Source organism: Rhinatrema bivittatum, chromosome 6, assembly GCF_901001135.1.
Source record: "Rhinatrema bivittatum chromosome 6, aRhiBiv1.1, whole genome shotgun sequence".
Taxonomy (NCBI): Eukaryota; Metazoa; Chordata; class Amphibia; order Gymnophiona; family Rhinatrematidae; genus Rhinatrema; species Rhinatrema bivittatum.
Window position 1 is genome coordinate 344,412,898 of NC_042620.1, and position 25,703 is coordinate 344,438,600.

The window sequence follows — 25,703 nt, forward strand, 5'->3', positions numbered from 1 at the left end:
GTGTTGAAAACGCGCCTGTTTGAAAGCAAACTAAGGACCTCGGGTCTAGGTTGGCATATGGCAAATTACTTTAATCAGTGCCAAAAAGAAAACATACCAGCCCTCACCCCCGACTCTGGATCTTCCTACTTAGTAGTTGAAAATGTCTTCACTGTGCAGCAGGGATCCCAGATCACTTCTGCCCTGCCATCCAGTGCTCCTACCATGTGACAGGGGCTGGCCAATGGCACGGATACCTTGTCAATTGGTAAGGGAAAAGGGCCATCGGCGCCATTTTTATTAGTGGCAGCCGACAGCCCGAGATTGCTCCCGGGACCCCCGTTGGACCACCAGGTACTTTAAAGGTTTTTTTTGGGGGGGGGGGGTCGGGAGGGTGGGGGAAGCTAAGGGATCTGTTTTAAAGGGTCGGGATGGGTTTTTTGTTTATCGGCTCGGGCGCAGCCGATTAAAAAAAACGAAAAAACAAAAACGATCGAACTGCACGAAAAAAATTTCACGATGTGAATCGGAACCGGAATCGGAACCGATTCCAGTTCTGATTCACATCTCTACATTATTCTCACCCTGACACAAGCAGAAAGCATGATAGGTTGATTTAAGTGACATACACATCTTATTTGTTTGAAAAAACAGATGAGGAAAGCATGTATTTTGTGTTGTAATAAATCCTTTTTTTTTTTCCAGGGTGACATAAACGATTTGGGGAAAGTTTTAATGCAGGGTTCCTTCAGCGTGTGGATAGGACACAGGAAAGGACCAACCAAAATGAAGGATCTGGCACGATTCAAACCAATGCAGAGACATCTCTTCTTGCACGAGAAAGCCATCGTGTTCTGCAAGAGGAGAGAAGAATATGGAGATGGGCAGAGCAAAACTCCTTCGTACAGTTTTAAGCATCTTTTGAAAGTACGAACGGTTCAGAAATCAAGCCGTGGTAACTTTTGCAATTATGAATTGTCTCCTAGTTTCCAAACAGTAGATTAAGTGACCCAGTTTAAAGCTTTAATTTCCTATTCTGTGACAATGAGAAAGGACCTTGTTGAATGAGGCCATAATTGAGATCCATCTAAGGAGGATTCTCCAGGTAGCACAGCGTTAATTAAAATAAACTTGTTTTTATTTTCTCTGCAAATGAAATTAAGTTTCCTAGCACTCCTGATAAGGAGAGCTCCATCAGAACTGAAAAATCTGTTTCTTCCTTACAGATATTGGGAAGATGATAAATTTAAAATTAAAAAAGCAAGCCATGCAGACAGGGATTCATCATTACTATAAACAACCCTGTAGTTCTGTAATTTTGAAAGCTTGCTTTTTGATTTGATTAGACAAGATTCATTTAACCACAGACATCTATTTGATGATAGCATTAAAGTTTAGAATTGCCTCAGTCTTTTTCATGAGCACTGCCTTAGCTTATTTTACTGCTAAAGTTAACGTGCAGACCTGTTTTTGTAGATGAATGCTGTTGGCATCACCGAGAATGTGAAAGGAGATAATCGGAAGTTTGAAATTTGGTACAGTGGCCGGGAAGAAGTGTATGTTGTACAGGTTTGTGCAGTTCATGTGCTAAAATGCCACCTGGGGATCACTTTTGCATTTACAAATGAATTTGCTCTCTAGTTTAGATTGTACTGGGGCCATTGTTATGTTTTCCTGATTTTTACAGATCATTTCTGCATCATTTCAGGATTGCGATCCAATGAGAAACCGCTGAATGATGGGCACGGTTTAGGATCACAATCTGAAACAGCAAATGTTTGTATTCATTTCTTTTTGGAACAATGTTTTTGTTTAGTTTACACTACCTCATGACCACTTTTTGTAAGAAATGGTAAAGGCAATTTAAAAACAAGCAGTAAATACAATGCAACACGCTTAAATTAGAAGAATTTCAGCTAAAAGCTATCTCATTTTAAATCCTGTTTTTATAATCATTTTCTTCCATCACTTGCTTTATGCCACTTCCATCAGTTAATTTAAATATACTTTTAACCTGTTATTTTTAATAGATATCAGAAATGATCTAAACTTTGGTCTTAATGGAAAATATCTATGACTATATATGTAAGCTCATCTTTCAACATAAACGCTAGTGACATTATCAGATTAAAGGTTCTTTATATCACTCGGCATCAATCATTCTCATATGACTAGAAATATGTTCCTTCAGGAGTTCAAAAAAAAGGTTTGATTCTACTATATCATGTAGCAATTAATATTTTATTTCATTCAGGAATCGTTTGGAAAATGCTGAGTGGAAGAAAGTTGACAGGCAGAATGTTACAGCTTCAGTCATTATCTAACATTCTTTCAAGAGTTTGCTGTGGAAAATAAAACCATCTTCTACCTTGACACTGCTATATTATTAATGTACAAATTACCAGGGATATGCACTCAACATATTTCCATTTTGGTTTGTTTGCCAAACTGAAATAAACCTAAAATAAACCACCCAAAACAACAACCCCCCCCCCCCCCCTCCAAATGGGGCATCCCCAGCTTCTCTGCCATTTCCTCCAGTCCTGAGGACATCCTGGACCTCTTTGCTCACCCCACACTTTCCAAAAGCCTGGGATGAGCCAAGCCCAGCCAGGCCCTCCCCAAGCCCCTCGGCCCCTACCCTCTTCAAAGAAGATGATGCTAAGCCAGGGGCTTCCACTGGGCCCCCCAATGGGGACCCCCCTTTTACCCCCTCCATGGAATTTTCATCATACAAAGGGGTGGGAGTGATTTCTAATTGCTCTTGCCCTGTTGGCATCCATTTTAAAAATGGCACTGACTAGCCCTGAGACCAGTGCCAAGTTTGACATCAACAAAATGGCATCTCTGGATTGGCCAGTATTATTTTATTGTACAACTGTATGTTTGTACAAAAAATACAACATAGTGGTGCTGATCTGCCCTGAGATTGATGCCATTATGTTGACATCAAATTTGGCATTGGTCTCAGGACCAGCCAGCATCATATTTGAAAGGATGCTGGTGAGACAGGAATGACTCCTGGCACTTCCCCTTTTGAGGATGAAGACCTCCATGGAAGGGATAATTGGGGGCCAGGGGAGGCCCCAGCCATAGCATAAGCTTCTTTGCAGGGGGGCAAAGAGCAGTGAGCAGAGGGTCCTGGAAAGGTTTTTGCTCAGCACAGCCTAGTGAGACCCTGGCCCTGGATTATTGGCAGGGAGTGGCTCCAGGAAGGCCCTGGGCCAGAGGAAGTGGCAAAAGGCCTGGGGAGGCTTGTGTTATTTTTAATTATTTTAAATGTTTTGGAACGAACTGAAAAATAATTGGATTTTTTGGGCAAGTCTACTTTTGTTTTATTTTCCATTCAGAATGAACTGAAAATTTTCTTTTTTCCTTCTCATTTCTCTCTCCCCCATTGATGTGGGCTAGTGTTTTGGAATTTATGGCATAGTTATGGAAGTATTCCATCTTTATGCATTATATTGATTCTTCTTTTTCTTGTATGGTTTCATTATATAACATGATATAATGGAAAAAAAAGAATGAACTGAAAATAGGCCTTTTCATGTCAAAAAAGCATTACTTGTAAAATGAATGCATATCCCTGCAAACTGCAAGCATAGCATAAATGCAGGCACACAGTCGACTGTTGCAAATTATGTGCTGTCAGCAGGTAGAGCATTTTAATTACCTGTTGCTGCCTTCTTTTTTCTGCCCCATGGAGCAATGGACTTTTAAGACCTTTAGCATTAGAACGTTCACTACAAAATGTGATATTTATTTATTTATCTATTTATTTATTTAATACGTTTTATATACAGTAATGGTTCACATCACAATAAAAATGAGAGCAAACAATAATGCAATGACAAATGCAATCATAACATTCATATACCTGAAATACAAACTATTAAAAATAACTAAAAATCAACAATAAAATATGGCCTAAAATTCATAAAGTAAACACAGTAGTAGAAAATAAAATAATAAAAATTGATTTAAAAAACTGTTATAATTATTAACTACTATGAACATAAAATTAAGGCCTAACAGTACATTATTAAAATACAAAGGGATAAAAGGCACAAAAAAATATAGAAACTATCGAAGCAGGGTAAAACACTAAAAAGCATAAAATACGGAAAAAAAGTACGCTGAGCTCATACAGTATATGCCTCACTAAAAAGCCAAGTTGGTCTCAAGTCTCAAAATTGTTGGTAGCGTGTTTCAGATTTTGGGTCCTGCCAAAGATTACGCTCTCTCCCTGATTTGGTTCAGATGTGCTGAGTGAACAGAGGATAAGGATAGAAAGCCCTTATTTGCAGAACACACATCTGTTTTATGTTTCATTTTCATCTCTTATTTATTTTGGGTGATTCTCATATCTTGGTTTATAGCTCCCTAAATTGATACCATACGCTTAACACCGATGGTGATTTATGTCTCAGTTAATAGTGTGATTATAATTCATTCTATCGCAGGTGCTCTTGCAAAGTTGTAATTCCAACAGACTTTAAGGTTTACACTCTGTTGTATAAATCAGAAAAAAACATGGGGAGACAAGCATGAGGGAGCAGTGCATTTTGGAGGAAGATTAGAATGTAATGAGGGCTGGGTTATGTCATTGGGATAGACTGGAAGGCAGGTAAATGTGCTCTTATAGAGCACTTCTATGTGAAATGTTTAGGGACCTTCATTTTCGGGTTTTGTTTTATTTTCTCTGGAAATACATTAGTGCTTATCATAACAAAATTTTTAAACTAATTTTTTTCTCCCTTTTTTGTTTGTTATAATAAACACTGATAAATTCCTGGGAAAAATAAGATATAAAGTGAAAACAAAGGTCCCTAGAAATGTTTTTATTATTATGCATATAAAATTGGCACTCACTTTGACGGTAACTTTTAAACTGGTGTGTGGGTATATATTGGTGTGTGTGTGTTTGCATACTCCTAGGGACACGACAATTTTATAACATGCACACATCTTATGAAATACACTGGTCGTGCGCATATATGTGCCTAATTTTAAGTGGGTGCACACTGAGCCACATAAATCCCGATTCTACTGCGTAAGTCAGGGCATTTTAAAACGAGAGCATGTCCATGCCATTGCAGGCTTCACGAGTTCATCCATCAGTTCACTTTCATTCTCCCAGGTTATTCCAGGCCCTTTAAACCCCTCCAAAATGGCTTTTTTTTTTTTTTTTTGTAAAACATACCTTCTTACGTAGCACTAGACTTGGGGCATACCAAGGTGTGTATTCATGTGCATATCTCTTGACTATGGCCCAGAATGCTTTTGCTCTATCCCTTTTTGAAATTCAGATGTGTGCAGCCCAATATGCACGTGCATCTCCGAATTTTGAAAATATGGTGGGCACATGTAAGGCCGACTTGTGCGTGCATCCCTTAATTGATGAGCATACTGGGCTTTTAAAATTCACCTTTAATCCTCCTTCAGAAGGCTGGATGGTTGAGTCAGTCCTTCAGAAGTTTTATCCATTTTATTCTAGGCATATTAGATTGAAACATGTTATAATAAGAATAATCATAGTAATAATAAACAGTGATTGTCCACACAGTAACTAGACATGCAAAAACTTTTATACAATAGGTTCTTCGAACAATTTAGCAAACCATGAAAAGTTCTGAGGGTTTGTCAAATCGGCTTGAGTAGCCTTTCCAAAAACAAAAATCTGGTGTACTTTCTCACAGGTGGATCTTTTTTGGCTTTTCTTTTTTTAAACTTTTTCTTTTTGCAATTTGTAATACACATCAAGCATAAATTCAGCTGACCATTTGGATAGCTATTACAAGTCTTGGAACAGTTTGTTAGTTCAACTGGCTCCTTTATTGGGAAGTTTGAAGATGACAGACAAAAAGTTTGGAAAACGGAAAAGCACTTGCTCTATGTAGTCAAAAAGTGGATGACGTTACAAAGAAAATGGAGAAGCAACAACAGGTTGAAAGTGCCTTAGTTAACCCATTGTGTTCCAAATGTTTTTAGAAACTGTACTCTAAGTAGGACACTGGGACACAATGGGTTAAGAATAAAATGAAGAGCCAAGAATATAGTAAGGAGAGGTAACCTGAAGCTGATACACTTTCCACAACTACCCTTGGTATCTCCTCCACTTGAAATGTTTTTTGTTAATCCTCCAGAACTCCCTTTCACTGGAGAGACTTCCAAGGCACCCACTTCCCCCGTATAAAATGCCTCTAAATGGGGGCTCACTGACAGTCCACTCACTCTAATGGGGACTCCTCCACCAAATGCCGCAGGTCTAGTGGATTGATAGAAGCGCATTCTCCCGAGGCATCTTCTCCACCCTCTGCTAGCATCTGAAGGCTCATCTCCTCCACTGTAGGGCGTGGCTGGATGACCTCAGTAATAGCCATGTCACTCAAAGATGCACCAACGCTTCTTCCAGCAGCAGGTTTGGAGGTGGATTATGCAGTTCCAGAGAAATGGTAGTTTCTAAATCGGAAGGCGTCCACAGCTTCACTACCCTGGAGGACGTCTCCAATGACTCTGACTGGAGCTTCTCTTCTCCATACATGATAAACAGGACTAAGGGAGTGCAGGTAAAGAAAGACCGGGCTTTGTTGGGAAAAGTCAAGCTCTTCCCCTTACACTTGCCTGTTAAGATAAGATCTAAAGAGGAAGATAAAGACCAGACACACAGCATGTCCTTCAAACAGCCATTTTGCAACTCCCATTTGGGCTTTTCAAAAGATGCAAAGCCAGATTTTTTGGATCTGCTTTTTATATTTTCTCTAGGTCTCTTGGGGAAAATCTGCTTGGTTCATATTTGACTTCAAACTATATATCTTTAATGCAAACATATATAGAAGGCAAGAGGTATCCCAGCTACCTGAAGCTTTTAATTTTTTCATGGTTATGCCATAATTTTCCACAAAAGTGAGACAGGGACGTTAACTTTCAAACCACATTTTTGTGCATATGTTGGCCTGCGCCCAGGTACACAATCATTTTATAATATACGCGCTCATATTCACACATGTTATACATTAGCCTGGTCACATGCACATGTGCACCAAATTTTAGGTGGGTGGCATGGGTGCACAAATCCCACTTCTACCGTGTAAATCGGGATTTTAAAAGGGCACGCGCCAATACCATTCCCAGTTTTACCAATTCATTCCCTAGTTCACCCAGTTAAGAGAGGTTATCCAAACCTCCTGGTTTGAAGGCCTTCACTCTCCCTGTTAGCCCTGACCCTTAAAACCCCTCAGATCTGCCTAGTTTTCTTTAAATATTAACTTACATGGCATCCATAGCAGAATTAAAGTTACTCGGCAGGGGGTCTCGGGGCATGCCGGTTAGTGTCAGTATTTACACACACATTTTAGGCTCATGCCCTGACATGCCCATGCTCCGCCCAGACTCTCCTATGCCCCGCCCCTGTTTGAAAACCTTTGAGATGTGCGTGCTGTGGGAGATTTGCGCATATCTTGGTGGCTTTTAAAATCCACTTGATGCACGTGAGCCTGACTTATTTGCCTGTCCCCGATTGATGTGTGTGCCAGGCTTGTAAAATGCACCTCTGTGAATAGCTGTCATTTTCATGTGAATTTTTGAGATTCCTGTGTGTTTTATGTTGTCTAATCTACCTTAAATGGTAAGATATCTAATTTATTCTACTATTTTTTTGTTTCAACTTAAAAAGATAACCATATTATGCTGTCTAGAGGTTTGACTAAAATAATAGTAATGATACTTTTGACCCCTTAACAGCCTGTTAAGATTAATTGTTGCCAAAAGTGAAATCAATATGGCATGGAACATATTGGGAGGAGCATAGGATGTAGGTTACTGTTACCATACGTTGCCCATGTTGCCTTCAAATGATATAATGACTGAAAAATAGGACATTCCATTATCTTTCAGGCTCAGTCGGTAGACCTGAAGATAGCCTGGCTAACGGAAATTAGAAAAATCTTGACCAAGCAGCAGGAACTTATCAAAGGTACAAGTCAACATTTTAATAGCTAAAAGCACCCTCGTGCTACCATTACAATACAAGCTGTAAATTGTTTGTATATCCAGAGAGCATCATTCTTGGCTCATTCTGTACAGACCTGATGAAAGGAGCATAACTCTTTAAAGCTAATCACGAATGTATTCAACTAGTCCTTTAAAAAGATATCTCCATGAACCTTGAACTAACATATCAACCTTGCTATTTCATTTTAGAGTTATGATGGAGTGTTGAATATCATTAAAATTTAATTTCAGTATATTTGAGTGAATTTTGTTATGGAAAAATTCTAGGACATATTTTTTCAGTGAGTGCATTGTATCTATTTTAGAATTCAATTACATGCAGAGAAATAACATAGCTCACCCGTGCATTATAATAAAGGAGGATTCTTTGGAGATTGTGATATCGCCAATTAGATTAAGCAAAGATGTTTTATACTTAGATGCTCTATTTAATAATGTTTTAATACCACTTGGGTCCCCTTCTTCAGCTATTCAATGCATCTGTGAGATACCTGAAGAAGGGCACCTATGGAAACCATGAAAGCACATGTACAAATTACATCTATGCATACATCATTTTTTTGGTGCAATCTTGAAAATAGTTGAATTGGCTGCAGTTTGAAAATTGTGAGCAGTGGTATCAATTGTCAAGACTTCCACCTTAGTTACTATCATTCATCTTTCATGAACAATTGGATATTCATAATTCAGTCACCGTTGGGAAAAAAAAACTGTATTCCTTCGTCTTATGCTTAAAACAGGGGTCTGAGCGGATAAGAGAGCTCAGATTGCTAACCTGGGGAATTTAGATATCAGTTGGGGAGGGGAGTTTACAGGAGAAGTAGTGGGAGGGGGGAATGGGCTATGAATGGTAGAGCAGAAAACACGTGTAAAGGTGATGATTGCTGGTGCTACTGCTCAAAAAATTCAAAATAGTGCTGCTTGGACAACTTTTCTACATGCTACCATGTGTCCAGTTTATGTGCATGCTCTTTGTGGGTCCAGTGAAAGATAGCACAACCAGCAAGGTTTGCCCTTTTTTCTCTGAGACCAATTAGGAATTCTTATTCTAACAAAGTGAGGTGAAGAGCAATGTGTCAATATCTGTTTCTCTTCCCTAAAACATTTCTATTTTGCTTTTTATATGTTTCTGAGATAGTAAAGTGATGAAACTGTGCTCGCCTGATACAGGGAGATTTCTGCTATATATAGCACCTTTTTTTGTCTGAGCAAAAAGTAAGTCAGTATAAGAGGGCCCTTCTGTATATTCTGTAATGCTGAGATAACATGCTGATGCAGCGTCCAGATATTGCACTTACGGCCCAATTTTAAAAGGTAGGGGTTGGGGAGGAGAGGAGAGGGGGAAAAGGTAGGAAGGTAAAATAGGGGTTAGGGAAGTTCCCTCCCAGTCCGCCTGCACATGCGCGCGGATATACTATTTTATAACATGTGCGGCGAAGCGTGCCTGTTATAAAATCAGCACATCCATGTGTGCACGGATCTTAAAATCTACCCCTTAATTAGCGGAAAGTAGAGGTGTGCAGTAAAGATAAAATTCTTTCTTTTTTCTTAGGTTTTTCTTTTTGCTTCATGTGTATTTGTTTAATTTATTTGAAATGAGATAAACATGAACAAGAAAATAAAGCAGAAAAAAAAAAAGAATAAAAGGAGACTAAGGGGCTAGATTCTCCCCTCGCCCCAGCAAACAAAACTCAGTACCCCCCAAAAATTAATAGATTTACTTCCCCTCTGCGCCTCACCCCGGGATGCCACTAATCTCTTCGGTAGGACCTCTGGTCCAAACAGGCAGGAGTGATCCCCAGTCACTCCTGCCCCACTGGCTCCATAAAGCACACGACAGTATGGCAAAATGAGGCTGGCATCAGGGTTTGGTTAGCGCCATTTTCAAATTGGGAGCCAGCAGGGATCACTCCTACTCCATTTGGACTTTGGAGACCCCCACAAAGAGAAAAAGAGGCATTCAGAGGGTTAGGAAAGGGATATCGGGAACGTCTGGTAAGGGGATTTCAATTTTTTCATTTTTGGGGCGGTGATAGGATATTGATCCAGGGTGAGTGCCTGCTATTGAAATCAAATAGGAAAATCCCCAATTTCATTGGGAGTTTTGTTTCTCTTAAAATGGCGCATAAGGAAACAGGAAGTTTTATTGTGCTTTTCTTGTCTTCTCAAAATGAATGCATAGCCCTAGTGAATACTAGTATTTGTTATAGGTGGAAAGCTGGTAAGGCAGGAGTGCATGGTGTGATAATTAACTGCTCACCTTACTGAATCATTTTATCTATATTATATCCACAGTTGGGAAACAGCAGCAGATTCAGTTTCCAGATCAGATTCAGCTGTCAGCACAATTAAATGATGGGTAAATATTAAAGTACTAAAGACTATTCTTCTCCCTTTGGGTGACTTGCAGAATTTGTATTTATTTACATGCTATTCTCTTTAGAATAAATGTTAGCATGATATAATTTTATGCAATAGAGGTGTGCCCCAGAAAACATATGGAGGTCGATATTCAGCACCTCTTGGAATGATAAGCAAGGACTTATCCAGCTAGGTGGCAGTGGCTGAATGTCTGACCGCATTTAGCGGCTGCAACTTATCCGGCTAAGGGGGTCATTTTCTATGCGGATCGCATGCGAAAAGTCCTTTTTTGCATGTGATAGCTAAATCGGGGTGGGTTCTGGGCAGTGTCCACACCAGAAGGGGAGAAGTCGGGATGTCACTGGGGCGGACGCCGTGAAGATACCGCTGACTGTGGAAAAGGTAAGGACCCTTTTCGCCGCCAGCTTCGCGCCCAATAGCACCACCTTTTACGATGGCGCTATTGGGTGCAAAAGCCGGCAGCGATAGCACTGCGGAGGTGCGATCACTACCGGCTTTTGCAGGCCCGCCCCCCGCTACGCCATCCCGCCCCCCCGTTACTGCCGGATTTTCTAAGGTCTGCGACTTTAGAAATCCAGGCCTAAGCTGGCTAAATGTTGGTCAGGAAATGGGCATTTCAGGAAGGAGTTTTTTCTCCAACTAACTTACCCCTAGATACATTAAGCTGAGATGTTTTATTGTGGGAGGGGTCCCACTATCGCAGGGGAGGGGGGTGTAGCCGAGATAGTGGGGCTTCTCCCTCAAAGAAACATCGTGGCTCCCTGGCATTTTATTTTGTCTTTGCGGCCAAACACCATGGGCCAAAAGAATGTGCCCAGCAGCACTAACATGATGGCAACCCCAATCTCACGGGACCATCGTCGCTTTAAAGGGCCACTGGCCCAAAAATAAAAAATTGCGGAAAAATGGTGAAGTTGAGCGGGGGTCAAAGCTGAATCCCATCTCAGGCTGGGGCCAAAACTTGAGATGACCCTGACGCCCCCCAATAAACTAGTTGCATGGCACAGCATATTTTGGAAATGTCACTGACCACGCTGGGTGCAAAGGTATGTCTCAGCCCCACTGTGAGAGCCCTGGCTTAAATGTAAAGTTTGGGGGTGCAGGAGAAGGAGAGGGAGGGTGCCCAGGGGGTGGTGGGTGGGGAACCTGGACCTTAATTTTTTGTATTTGCTTTTGGGAGCTGGAGTGGTGTCAGGACCTTATTTTTGAATTGGGAGAGTTGGGGGTGGGCATGGGAAGAGGGGTCCTGGGGACTGATTATTTTATGTTTGGTCTTGGGGGAGTAGTAGGCCAGGGGACTGGGTACTTTATGGTATCTGGGGGGAAGGAAGTGGGTGACCAGGCACTTTATTTATGGTCTTTGGGGGCCAAGGGGCCAATTACTTTCTGCTTGGTCTTTGGGGCAGGTGGGGGACGTCGTCGCATTACTACATTTATACCTTTTTTTTTTTTAATTTGGGGAATTCGGGGCTGCTTCGAGTGGTGGCTCTGATCCCCACTTAACCTCCCCATTTTCCCGCAAGTTTTTGGTTTTCGGCCAGCACTTTAAATGCGAGACAGGAGCCTCAGGATCTGTGTTAGGGTTCTGGGCCTCCCGCCTTATGTTTAATTCTTTTCAAAGAAATGTAGGTATTTTATTGCAGCTAATCAGCTGCAATAAAATATTTGCATAGGATTGCAAATGCATGACCTTCTTTGCATGCATTTGTATTATTCTCACTTGCAAATCGCATGCAAAGAAGGTAATTATAATAGGGGAGGTAACCAGGGCAGGGAGATGTAAAATATTGCATATATCGTACGATATATGCAATATAACATTCATTAGAACACTACCACAGCTTGATGTGTCTCTCTGATAGTTGGATAAGTGCTGATATTCAGACTTATCCAGTTAAGTTAACTAGATATGTTAAATTGGCTCAATAGTAGGTCTAAAGTTAGCCAGATAAGACTTATCCAGTTAATTAGCAGCAACCTATTCAGGTATATTCAGTGGCATAGCCGCGGTGCCACTGAATATCCCATATGAGTTAGCCGGATAAGTCTTATCAGGCTAACTCACTGACAGGGTCATTCATCATTTTGCCATAAGGGCTTAATGTGCACGTTAATTACCGCAACACGTGTAAATATGCAAATTAGGTGTTATTCATGTGGGAGGAGTTAGAGCGGAGTTTATGGTAATGTTCGGCAATTAACGCATGCGATAACACATTATCACAAACGATAATGTGTTTTATCGCTGGAAATAACTACACCTATTTGCCCTGCGTTGTGACCGCAATAGGACTGAAAATGCTTTAACTGCATTTTGCAGAGAGAGAGAGAGAGAGAGAGAGAGAGTGTGCCCTGCTCCCCGGCAGACCACGCCGAGGGAAAGGGCAGACTCTGCACTGTCATACAGGGACAGCCAGGACATCCCTTGGAACGAGGAAGAAGGTGTGGAATGAGGAACAAGGCTAGGAGAAAGGAACATGGCTTGGAACGAGGAACATGCTGATCCACTGACTGGCCAAGCTCCATGAAACCGGAACTAGGAACTTGGAACTTCACTTGGAACTCTAAAGCAAGGATGGACTCCAAGGAGTTGACCCAGTGAAGACAGACTTGGAGACAGGCTTTGTGCCAGGAGGCACCCTACACAACCCACTGTGGGCTGGTCATGGATCACGATGCTGGCACATCTAGAGGAGGGATGAAAGAGAAGCTGGTAGGCAGAACTTGGGAACAGGGACAGAGAGTCTGGAACTTGACAGAAGACTTGGACGAAGCGAAGACTCAGAAGACTTGACAAGGTGAAGAATCAGAACCGACTCGAGACCAGGAACTTGGAAGAAGCAACCTGAAGGAGCTCCAGTGAAGAGCAAGGAGACCAGGACGATGAAGAACAAGAAGACTGGAACATGAAGTCCGTCAGCAGAACTCATGACCATGGAAGACCTTGAAGGAGAAAGACACTATGGACGACTATGAAGCTCCTTGTGTAGGCAAAGCTGAACTGACAGGGAAGCCCTTTGATAGGGCTGAGCAGGCTGATGTCATCAGGAGGGGCCACTGAGCATTTCCCACCACTAGCCCTTTAAATCTGCAGAAGAGGCGTGCATGCCTAGGAAGGTGCTGTGCAGGAGCCGGGCATTGGTGTCATCGGAGTAGTCGGCATCCCGGTTCACGAAAAACAAAGAAGCGGCGTCATGGCTGGCGGCTCGGGGCCACAGAGATCAGGAGAGAGAGTGATGGTGGCTCAAGCCGTGAAGAGCAGGAAATAACGGTGCTTCAGGCTGCACCAGCAAGAAGCAGCAATGAGGGGTTCTCCCCGGTGTGCTGTCAGGTAAGTGGAGCCACTCGTGGGCCTGTCCCACAAGTGAGCGCAACAAGCCAGCTTCGGCAAAACCTTATACAATGCCTGATAGGCCTCACCTACCCCATCCCCTTCCAGGGAAGGGAGGTCAGTAGAGTGTTAGCTGCTGCTCTCCTCTCTATCATCTTTCTTTCTTTCTCTCACTGCTTCTCTGTCTGTGTCAGTGTGTAACAGAAAACATATATGCCTACTTAGGATTCCTCTTGACAATGGAGCAGTAGACTGTACTTGGAAAAACAGTAATCAAAGTAAAGATAACATCAAACACATGTGGCTGCCATAATGTGTTCATAGCTTGGCACATGAGTTTGTGTACGACTGCCAACACTGTTCATAGCTTGGCCTGGCTAGCACCATTTGGCTTGCCGGTCCTCTCAGTGGGCCTCATCCTAGCACTAACATGTGGATGAGATAGTTCCATAATTGTGATGGGATCCCAGCTGGGCCTCGAGCATGCAGAGCAACAGTTTTAGAAATGCTAAGGTAGACAGTTTAAAGTTTCAGTGACAGAGTTCCTATTTTACTGCCTTATTCTGTAGCTGAGAAACTTGTACACCTGTACTGGGGAGGCTTAGTGTCACATGAGCGTTCCAAGATGCAGCTGACACCATTGCCTCAGCAGTTTCAGAGCCACTGCTGACTAGGTTTTCCACTGGATCCAGATTTACAGGACATGTTGATCCAGTCCTGTCTTACTCCCATGCATACAGGTATTTATAGTCTTCGTTTTGCTAGGAAAGGAAATCAGATGAAATCCCAGCATGTAATGGCTACAAAACCAGGACTGCATCTCCCTGTCCTGAAAATAATTGTTTAATTTAGTTTATTAAAATTTCTTACTCGCTTTTGTGCAAAAGCTCAAAACAATTTACAAAATACAATATACACAATATAACAATAAAACAATACATGAAATGACATTTCAAATATATATATATATATATATATATATATATATATATATATATATATATATACACAAAGTGCTTTTCCCTTTGTTGAAAGCCTGGCAGTATCTCCCAAGGATATGCAATATTAAATTTATATTTGCCACAACGAAATTATTTGTAAATATCCTTGTGTCTAAATATCTGCAGAGAAGCGCCGTTGTACAAAGTCAGGTAATATATATGCAATATATATATGTAGAGTCCAGTTGGCAACTAGTAGCACGCTTTCACTTAGAGTCTTGTGTAGAGCGCCTGTGCTACCTGGTGCCAGTCCCACAACGCTCACAGCTCCTCTATACAGATGCACCCTACTACACATAGCTATGCAATTTGTAAATGATAATGTGCAGAAGATGAGGGCCTTGGCCATTGGGATGTCATATAGGTTAGGTTAGCTTCTCGGGGAGGCTACACAAGGATGTACGTCCGGCTCTGTGAAGGCAGGATTGGGAATCAGATGGTGTCCTGCCCTCATTTGTATTTTCCAATGACATCTGAGATATCACTATCACAGTATAGTTTCTAATAACTCTAAGAGAATTCGCATCTCTCCTAAGCAAAGGTTGACATCATAGAACCCAACGCTAAGGTGTTTTAGAAGCTCCTGCTGCTTTGGACCAGGCAGACTTGCACAGACTAACTGCCATCCCTGTAGCAGGCTGCCTTCGGGATCTGGATGCTACCTGTAAGGTCATCCTTACCTTAAACATATTATACAGATCCCCAAGCCAGGCCAGTACAGGAGTGCCAGCCAGTCTGTGCAAGTCTGCCTGGTCCAAAGCAGCAGCAGGCCTCTAGGCCTCTGCTGTTGGCCTGAGGACATTCTCAACATGACAATACTCCCTCACTCCTCCTTCCTAGTTGTCACACATTAGTTGACACTCTGTTCCAACAATCAACAAGTAGACAGCATATTTTATTTTGTGTGAATCCTACAAATGGTTGGGTACAGATAGCTTTTGAGTCAATGCACAAGTAAGGGAGCCCAAGGTCAAGTCTTGTGTGGTGATGATGATGCTAAATTTCCCATTTCACCACACAAGCTCTACATGTACACAATATACTCTGTGGACCAGCTAGCTAGTGTCCATGTCACATCCGGGCCCATGTAAGCAGGAGTTAGCTAAGAGTATGCTTTCTGAAGAAGGCAACAGGAGGCAATACTGAAGGTCCCCAGTAATGACCTTCCTCTTGCTGTCTTCCTTAGGAGCATACACTGAGCATTCAGTGTATAGCCAAGCCCATATGGTCTTGCCTATTTGATAAGTGGCTAGTTGAAATGTGGAAGAGCATTCTAACATGCAAGGTCATGTGGAGGGAAAACCTTTTACCTAGTGAATTGTTAACACAAAAACCACTCAGTGAAAGGATGCAACCAGAAGTGTAGTTTTCAAAACAGTGACCACTTTATTAGCGAATATATGTTTGAAATAAAGTCAATGTCCTTGGTAATCACATTCTGCAAGGACAAGATAGTAAATAGCAATATACATACATTGTTTGAAATGGAATCATTGGGGTAGATTTTTAAAAAGGGCGCCCTCGCGTACTTTTGTAGGCGCATCAGGCGCAAACAAAAGTACGCTGGATTTTAGTAGATACGCGCGTAGCTGCTAAAATCCTGGATCGGCACGCGCAAGGCTACCGATTTCGTGTAGCCGGCGCGCGCCGAGCCGCGCAGCCTCTCAGAGGGAATTCGCTAACGCCCTCCCCTCACCTTCTCCTCCCTTCCTCTACCTAACCCACCCCCCCGGGCCTGTCTAAACCCCCCCCCTACCTTTGTTGGGGGATTTACGCCTCCCAGAGGGAGCGGTTCCAGAGGGCGCGGCCACGCCCCCGGACCGCCCCGGGCCGAAACCACACCCCCGGGCCCGCCCCCGAAACGCCACGTCCCGCCTCGAAAACGGCGCGCCGCTCGGCCCCACCCCCGACACACCCCGACACGCCCCCTCGGAAAACCCCGGGACTTACGCGAGTCCGGGTGTTCTTCTGCGCGCGCCGGCAGGCCTATGTAAAATAGGCGCACCGGCGCGCAAGCCCTGCTCGCGTAAATCCAGGCGGATTTACGCGAGCAGGGCTCTTAAAATCCGCCCCATTACATATACAGAGGCTTGGTTCCTCCATGAAGCCAGAGATGTTGAGGGACACATTAAGTGGGCTGGGTGAACCGAGGGGTTGAAGCATCTGCAATGCCTCCTGAGGCTGTTGCTGCTGCTGCTCCTCCTCGCTCACCTGGGTCTGGGCATCCATCATGAAGGCCCTCTGCAAAAGTGCCGGTGCGCTGCTAGTCCCTGGGGCGAGAGCTCTGGAAACAAAGAATAAGACATAAATACCAGTGGCATCAAGTATCCATTTTGCATTTGGCATCAGAGGCGCACTTTGCCTCAAGCATTTTGAGCATCTTATGCTAAATGATGTGTACACCCATTGCAGCCTGGTCATTTACAGGTGAGGTGAACTTATCAGCTGCAGCTCATGTGGTGTCCAGCTCCTCTGCCATGCCCTCGAAGACATTCAGTTCCAGCCTTTGCACGGATTTTATAACATACGCGCGCACTGTTTTTTAAAATGTACCCCTTTGTGTCTCGACTCACCAGGCACTCAGCCTTTCAAGATCTGTAGTACCAAGCCTAGCTTTTTAAATTTTCATGTGATGATGTATTACCACAAACGTGATGACTCCTTCCGGGAGATTTAAAGGGCTTCGGAGTTTTACCTGAAAGGGAACTCACTATGTTCAAAATATCATCGGCAAACACTCATATAGTCAAACTCTTATATGGAAACCTAAATTGAATCCTTCAACAGAACGCCATCCATTCTTTTCTTAAGTCCATGGGGGATCATGGTGTGAAGCTTAAAGATCCATTTCTGCTCCTGTTGAAGTAAACGAATAGCTCTATTCTCACCCCGTCAATGAGGGAGAACTTTCTCCAAAATTGTCCATCTGCAATCTTGAATTGGGTATGCGTTGGTGCTTCAGATACTCAACTAATGTTGCGCTATGTAAATCAATGCAGACAAATCGCTTTTGTAAGGCCACCATTTCAGACCAACTAGGAGCTAACCCTTCTTGGGGATTTTAAGAAAACAAGGACACTCCTTTTAAAACTTCATTTAAATGATCCTGAAAAAACCTGAAAGTGCTTTCCCATCGTGAAGGCAATAACACAAAAAAAGCTTTAAAGGGCAAAATGATATAGTAACAAACACACAAAAATAGACGTATTCGCCAATTTTTACTTTATAAATTTTGTGATTTATGGGACCATCATATAAACCCCTTAATTGTTATCTTTCACAGCCTTGTGTTATGCTCCATTGATAAATAAGAGGGGCACACTTTTAATCATAGGTCCACAATGGAACATGGCATGTTCTTATGTTCTTTTTATGTCCAATTTTTAATATTTTTAAGCATTTTTTTCAAACATTTTTGCAAAAAATTATAAGCGTCATCTGTCTTAAAAGCTTCATCTGTCTTAAAAGTTGACTACTAATGGTTAGATACATGGCTATTAATTTATGTTTTTTCAATTGATTCATTTATTGGTACTAAAAACTGTATGTCATCAGCATATACATAGGGGTAGATTTTAAAAAAGTGCGCCTTCGCGTACTTTTGTTGGCGCATCAGGCGCAAACAAAACTACGCTGGATTTTAGTAGATACGCGCGTAGCCGCTAAAATCCTGGATCGGCGCGCGCAAGGCTGCCGATTTCGTGTAGCCAGCGCGCGCCGAGCCGCGCAGCCTGCCGCCATTCCCTCCAAGGCCGCTCCGAAATCGGAGCGGCCTCGGAGGGAACTCGCTTTCGCCCTCCCCTCACCTTCCCCTCCCTTCCTCTATCTAACCCACCCCCCCGGCCCTATCTAGACCCCCCCCTACCTTTGTCGGGGGATTTACGCCTCCCAGAGGGAGAAGTAAATCCCCGCACGCCAGCGGGCCGCTAGCGCGCTGAGACGCAACCTGGGGGCAGTTCTGGAGGGCGCGGCCATGCCCCTGGACCGCCCCGGGCCGAAACCACGCCCCCGGGCACGCCCCTTAAATGCTGCGTCCCGCCCCCAAAACGCCACGCCGATCCGACACGCCCCCCTTGAAAAACCCCGGGACTTACGTGAGTCCCGGGGCTCTGCGCGCGCCGGTAGGCCTATGGAACATAGGCGCACCGGCGCACAAGGCCCTGCTTGCGTAAATCCGGGCGGATTTACGCGAGCAGGGCTTTTAAAATCTGCCCCATAGTGGTTAAGACCAAGTCTGGCTAGCAAGTGGCAACATATAGACATTGAAAAGAGTCGCCAATAACGTTGATTCTTGTGGTACTCCGGTTGTTAATTTAATTTTGTCTGATGTACTATTGTTAATTTTGACTCTATATGAATGATCAGAGAGATAAGATGAAAACCATTGTAATGGTATTTTGTCAATGCCAATTTCAGTCATTCTTTCAAGTAATAAGGAATGGTTAACCCTGTCAAATGCGGCGGATAGGTCTAAAAGTATTAATATATATCTCTGTCCATTATCAAATCCCTTTAAAATCGTGTCAGTTAAGGAAATTAAAAAGTGCTTCTGTGTTAAAATTCTTTCTAAAACCAAATTGTGAGGGATAATTTCATTATTTTCTAAATGTTCCGTTAATTGCTTCTGCACTATTTTCTCTATTAGATTTGCTAAGAGGGAGAGGTTCGAAATGGGTCTGTAATTAAGTGAGTTTGGGTCACTATTATTTTGTTTTAATATTGGTCTTATTACTGCTTCTTTTAGTATTTCTGATAGTTGGCCTTCGTCTAGAGATTTGTTAATCAATGTGGTGATTGTAGGAGCTATTATCTGTGCTAGTGGTTTTAGTGCTAGGGTTGGAATCTGATCTATCATGCGACTGGCTGGGTTAAGTTGCCTAATTAAGCTTTCAATTTTGGCTACAAAGGTCTCTTCAAAAATAGTCCATTTAGATACTTCTCTCGTCTGCATATGTATATCTTGTTTTGTATTAATTCTGTACTTACGATTAGTTTTTGTATCTTTTCTTCAAAAAAATGGGCTATGTCATTACATTTATCTTCTGATAAAGTTGTTTTAGCATTTGGTGTATTATCAGTGAGCTTTTTTACAATATCGAACAGTGATTTTGTATTATGGGATAATTTGTCTATCTTTTTGTTGTAGTAGGCTAAGAACGAACTGTATCTGCTTACGGTAATATCGGTTTTATTTTTTTCTCCATCTTGCCAAAACTACTGTACCATTTTCAGTATGTTCCCTGCCTTATTCAGGTACATGTCTTACGGATCTGTGCAGATCTGTTATTAAATTGATATGGCAGCGGCACCCAACTACAATCAGTCAGCTTTGGATGGCTAAAATCAGGGGGGATGGCACAGCCTAATCTTTGTATTTGTTATTGGGCTGCAAGACTGGTATGTCTAAAAGCATAGTTTAGTAATTACGTGAACTCTTGGGTGGCTTTGGAGTGTGAACAGGCTGATATGGTTAATAAGGCAGCTCTGTCTATGCGCAGAATCGGCGCATAGACATAAGAACATAAAATATTGCCATACTGGGTCAGACCAAAGGTCCATCAAGCCCAGCATCCTGTTTCCAACCGTGGCCAATCTAGGCTACAAGCACCTGGCAAGTACCCAAACACTAAGAAGATCCCATGCTATTGATGCCAGTATTAGCAGTGGCTATTCTCTAGACAACTTGATTAATAGCAGTTAATGGACTTCTCCTTTTTTGAACCCAGCTACACTAACTACGCTAACCACATCCTCTGGCAACAAATTCCAGAGCTTAATCATGCATTGAGTGAAAAAGAATTTTCTCTGATTAATCTTAAATGTGCTACTTGCTAACTTCATGGAATACCCCCTAGTCCTTCTATTATCCAAAAGTGTAAATAACCACTTCACATCTACTCGTTCAAGACCTCTCATGATCTTAAAGACCTCTATCATGTCCCCCCTCAGCCATTTCCAAGCTGAACAGCCCTAACCTCTTCAGCCTTTCCTCATAGGGGAGCTGTTCCATCCCCTTTATCATTTTGGTTGCTGGGCTTGATGAACCCTTGGTCTGACCCAGCATGGCATGTTCTTAACAATTTTGGTCCCAAGTCATGCAAGAAATTGCCAATGTTATTGATACAGCTATGCATGTTCGGTCATTACTGGGTCTTTTGGGGAAGTGGGATGGGTCCTTGGTTTCAGTGAAATTTTGAAAGTTGGTCGGGCAGTAATCTACTCCCACTTTGAATTACTGGAAGGCCCAAGTTCGTGATTTTGCAGACTTTGAAAAATTGAGATAAGATTTAAAGGGGGAATTCTTTAAATAGGAGAACATTTGGGGAATATACCAGCAACACTATGGTTATTCTTTGCCTGCAGTACCTTAAAGATTTGATCTTTTGTTATAACTTGTCCATGACTTCTCGGTGAGTAAGATTCATGTATTTTTCATATGCCTGATCCTCAGGATCTTATGCTGATTCCTATAAGCGGTACACTTGATTTGTAATGGCTTTGTGTGTGCTATGTATGCCAAAACATTGACTGTATAAAAAGTTCTTTAAAAAAAATAAAGAAAAGCAGGCTGAAATTTCAGGTCAGGAACCAAAGACAGTAGCAGAACTAGTAAAACTGGAACTGGTCAAACTGCAGGAAGGAACAGACTAGAAGCAACTTTTTATCACAGAAAATCTGGAGAGTCAAGGTTTGCCATGTAGCTTATCCAATAATAAGAAGGCAAGTCATCCTTCAGGTTGCAGGGAACAAGCCCCAGCCAATCCCAGACACCTATAGATGTTCCATTGGGAGCTATCTCAAGCAGTTTTCTTCTGTTCCTTCCCCTTGCTTCAGGTCCTCAAGTCAGAGGGTTAGCAGTTCAGCCCTGAACCATGGCACTGATCCTGATTTAGGTTCCACCCTGGGTTTTACCTTAACACATTCCTTTACTGATCAGGTAAATTTGTAAGCCCTGTAAATTTGTGCAGCCAAATTTTCTGGACAACAGGGGGAAATTCTTCTGAAGTTAGCAGGGTAAACCTTTGAAAACTGACACAATATCTGACCATGCAATATATGGAAATAGAAGCAGTGCTTTCGTCTTTTTGCAGGAGCCCAATGAAAGTTCTTCTTAGCAATGCCCTTTGAATTTGTCATATATTGTATGACTGTGGCATGGTGAAGTGATAAGGAGAGGGATATGAATAGCCATGCTAATAGGATTTTACTGCCAGCTTAAATAGGATTGATCCAGGTGTGACCAACTCCGGTCCTCGAGAGCCACAAGCAGGCCAGGTTTTCAGGATATCCATAATGAATATGCATGAAAGAGATTTGTATGCACTGCCTCACATTGTATGCATATTCACTGTGGATATCCTGAAAACCTGGCCTATTTGTGACACTCAAAGACCGGAGTTGGCTACCCCTGGGGTAGATGTTTCTTTAGTTCAATAGTAGAATATTTGATGTGGAGCTGTATTGCTTGTAAGGTTGAATCACAGGTTTCACAGTTTGTTATAATACTATGGAGTACTTTGGTGAGTAAAGAAATCACTGTATTCAATAACCCTCATCGCTTGTCATGAAAACAGAGCCATTAATACTGTTTTGAGGACATTTTGACTCCATAAAATCAGCACTTTTGATGTTCTGAGGTCTTTTTAGACCCCCCCCCCAAAAAAAAACAACCCAATAAATACTAGAGATGTGCATTCGTTTTTGCTGAATTGGAAAATTGCAACGAAATTGTCCAATTCGGCATGTTTCAGGGAGCCCGAAAAAAATCAGGATTTTCCTGTTTTTTCGCAAAAATTCGTTTTTCCGATTAGTGCGCACTAACGGGAGTCAGTGCGCGCTAACTCCTCGTTAGTGCGCGCTGTCCTGTTAGTGCGCACTAACAAAAACTAACAAAAAGTAACAAAAACTAACAAAATCTAACGGTTTTTGTTAGTGCGCACTAACAGGAGTTAGCGCGCACTAACGGGGAGTTAGCGCGCGCTAACTGGGAGTTAGCGCGCACTAACTAAAAATCGATTTTTCGCGAAAAAAAAGACCCGAACCGAAAAAAAACGACATTTTCCATGGCGGCCGAAAAATGAAGAACGACACGAACACAAAAAACTATGCACATCTCTAATAAATACTACAAAGTAATTCTGGAAAAACATAGGAAAATTATCTTTTTCTAAAGAATTAACTTTTTTTTTTATCGGTGACTCATACAGAAAGGGTTAAGTAATAACATACATGAATCAACATGAACTTTTTTTTCTGACCATAATGAAAAAAGGTTTTCTGGCAGTTATATGCTCTCATCTCAAAAACCTTTTGCAGTCTTCATAACGTCTTCATGATTTGTGGTCTGTTACTCTGGGAATTAAAGCACAATGCCCCTTTTTTTTTTCTCTCACAAGTGAAGTGATGGATGCTGAGATTTTGCAGTCCAGTGATTGGCCCGGTTAAATTATCAATACTTTGTCATCTTTATTTGATCAGTTCATTGAACAACTCCCAGCTGAGAAAGGAACACACACACAGTTTTTCTCAAGGTAATCTGCTGTGACTTTGTTAGTTTCTGTCACAATTATTGACAAAATATTGTTAGACAAAAATAGGGCAAAGGTTTCTGAAATATTGCTCTTCCCGCCTGCTCTTGTTGACCCATCTCATTCATGCATAATGATTTTGCCTACCATTTTGGTACAAACCTGCTATGGAGCTTTTTTGCCACAACCTGCCATTTCTATCTCACGGTGGAAACATTTGGGATGTTCTCAGGGGGTGATGGCAGTGGTCACCTGGAAGCCTTAGGTCTGCCTCTGCCATACCAGCCATGGGATGCTCCTCTTCTTGTACCACTGGAGGACTTGGCATCTTGGCTGAGAGCACCACCGACTCCTTCCCATCACTGCTGGATTAACTTTCATGAGTAATATGATCATTAGGTAAAGATAAGTCATCACCCCCTGGAAGAAAACTTTGATCATCATCATTGGAATATCCCTCAAATGATACAACTAGTCAGATCATTTCTTCAGACTTGATTTTCTACACTGTACAAAAAATCCCAACATAATGGCACAATGAAAAATACTAAATAGGATAACCCCCCCCCCCCACCACCACCACACACACAGTGAAAAACTCCAGGCATGACAAAGTTTTGCCAAGCCAGAAAGAGGTAGGATTCCCACTTAGAAACAAATTCCAACCTTTCAACCCATGACAGAGAAGCATGAGAGAGAGAGTCCACTGTGTTTTAAGATTTGTCCTCTTTCTTTATAGATTCCTTCTTTTTTTCTTGCTTCTCCTTCCTTGCATGAAATAATAAGGAAAAGAAGTCCATGGTTCTTGTATCTCTCACAACTCTGTTATTTATCTTACTGCTTAACTAAATATATATATTAAAAAAAAAAAAAAATATATATATATATATACATATATATATATATATACGCATACATATATACACACAGTTATTCATAAGAACATAAGAAAATGCCATACTGGGTCAGACCAAGGGTCCATCAAGCCCAGCATCCTGTTTCCAACAGTGGCCAATCCAGGCCATAAGAACCTGGCAAGTACCCAAAAACTAAGGGGCGGATTTTCAGAGCCCTGCTCGCCTAAATCCGCCCAAAACCGGGCGGATTTAGGCGAGCAGGGCCCTGCGCGCCGGTGAGCCTATTTTATATAGGCCTACCGGCGCGCGCAGAGCCCCGGGACTCGCGTAAGTCCCGGGGTTCTCCGAGGGGGGCGTGTCGGGGGCGGGCCCGGTCGTCACGGCGTTTCGGGGGCGTGTCGGCAGCATTTTGGGGGCGGGTACGGGGGCGTGGCTACCCGCCCCCAGGTCGCGGCCCGGCGCGCAGGAGGCCCGCTCGCGCGCGGGGATTTACTTCTCCCTCCGGGAGGCGTAAATCCCCGGAGAAAGGTAAGGGGGGGTGTAGACAGGGCCGGGCGGGTGGGTTAGGTAGAGGAAGGGAGGGGAAGGTGAGGGGAGAGCGTTAGAGGATTCCCTCCAAGGCCGCTCCGATTTCGGAGCAGCCTTGGAGGGAATGGGGTTAGGCTGTGCGGCTCAGCGCGCGCCGGCTATACAAAATCAATAGCCTTGCGCGCGCCGATCCAGGTTTTTAGCAGATACGTGCGGCTCCGCGCGTATCTACTAAAATCCAGGGTACTTTTGTTTGCGCCTGGAGCGCAAACAAAAGTAGGCCTATTCGCGGAGTCTGAAAATCCGCCCCTAAGTCTATTCCATGTTACCATTGCTAATGGCAGTGGCTATGTTCTAAGTCAACTTAATTAATAGCAGGTAATGGACTTCTCCTCCAAGAACTTATCCAGTCCTTTTTTAAACACAGCTATACTAACTGCACTAACCACATCCTCTGGCAACAAATTCCAAAGCTTTATTGTGCGTTGAGTAAAAAAGAACTTTCTCCGATTAGTTTTAAATGTGCCGCATGCTAACTTCATGGAGTGCCCCCTAGTCTTTCTACTATCCGAAAGAGTAAATAACCGATTCACATCTACTCGTTCTAGACCTCTCATGATTTTAAACATCTCTATCATATCCCCCCTCAGTCATCTCTTCTCCAAGCTGAAAAGTCATAACCGCTTTAGTCTTTCCTCATAGGGGAGTTGTTCCATTCCCCTTATCATTTTGGTAGCCCTTCTCTGTACCTTCTCCATCGCAATTATATCTTTTTTGAGATGTGGTGACCAGAATTGTACACAGTATTCAAGGTGCGGTCTCACCATGGAGCGATACAGAAGCATTATGACATTTTCAGTTTTATTTACCATTCCCTTTCTAATAATTCCCAACATTCTGTTTGCTTTTTTGACTGCCGCAGCACACTGAACCGACAATTTCAATGTGTTATCCACTATACCTAGATCTCTTTCTTGGGTTGTAGCACCGAATATGGAACCCAACATTGTGTAATTATAGCATGGGTTATTTTTCCCTATATGCATCACCTTGCACTTATCCACATTAAATTTCATCTGCCATT

At 42.6% G+C, this 25,703-nt stretch overlaps 1 protein-coding gene across 4 annotated transcripts in view; it reads left to right on the plus strand.

Annotated features, from left to right (window-relative positions):
- MCF2 (MCF.2 cell line derived transforming sequence) overlaps nt 1-25,703 on the plus strand; it is a 169,690-nt gene that overhangs the window by 121,770 nt on the left and 22,217 nt on the right. For all 4 annotated transcript variants that reach the window (XM_029607776.1, XM_029607775.1, XM_029607773.1 and 1 more), the window contains 4 exons: nt 685-906; nt 1,456-1,548; nt 7,876-7,954; nt 10,288-10,351. In XM_029607776.1, coding sequence (XP_029463636.1) covers nt 685-906; nt 1,456-1,548; nt 7,876-7,954; nt 10,288-10,351 — 458 coding nt within the window. The remainder of the gene's footprint in view (nt 1-684; nt 907-1,455; nt 1,549-7,875; nt 7,955-10,287; nt 10,352-25,703) is intronic.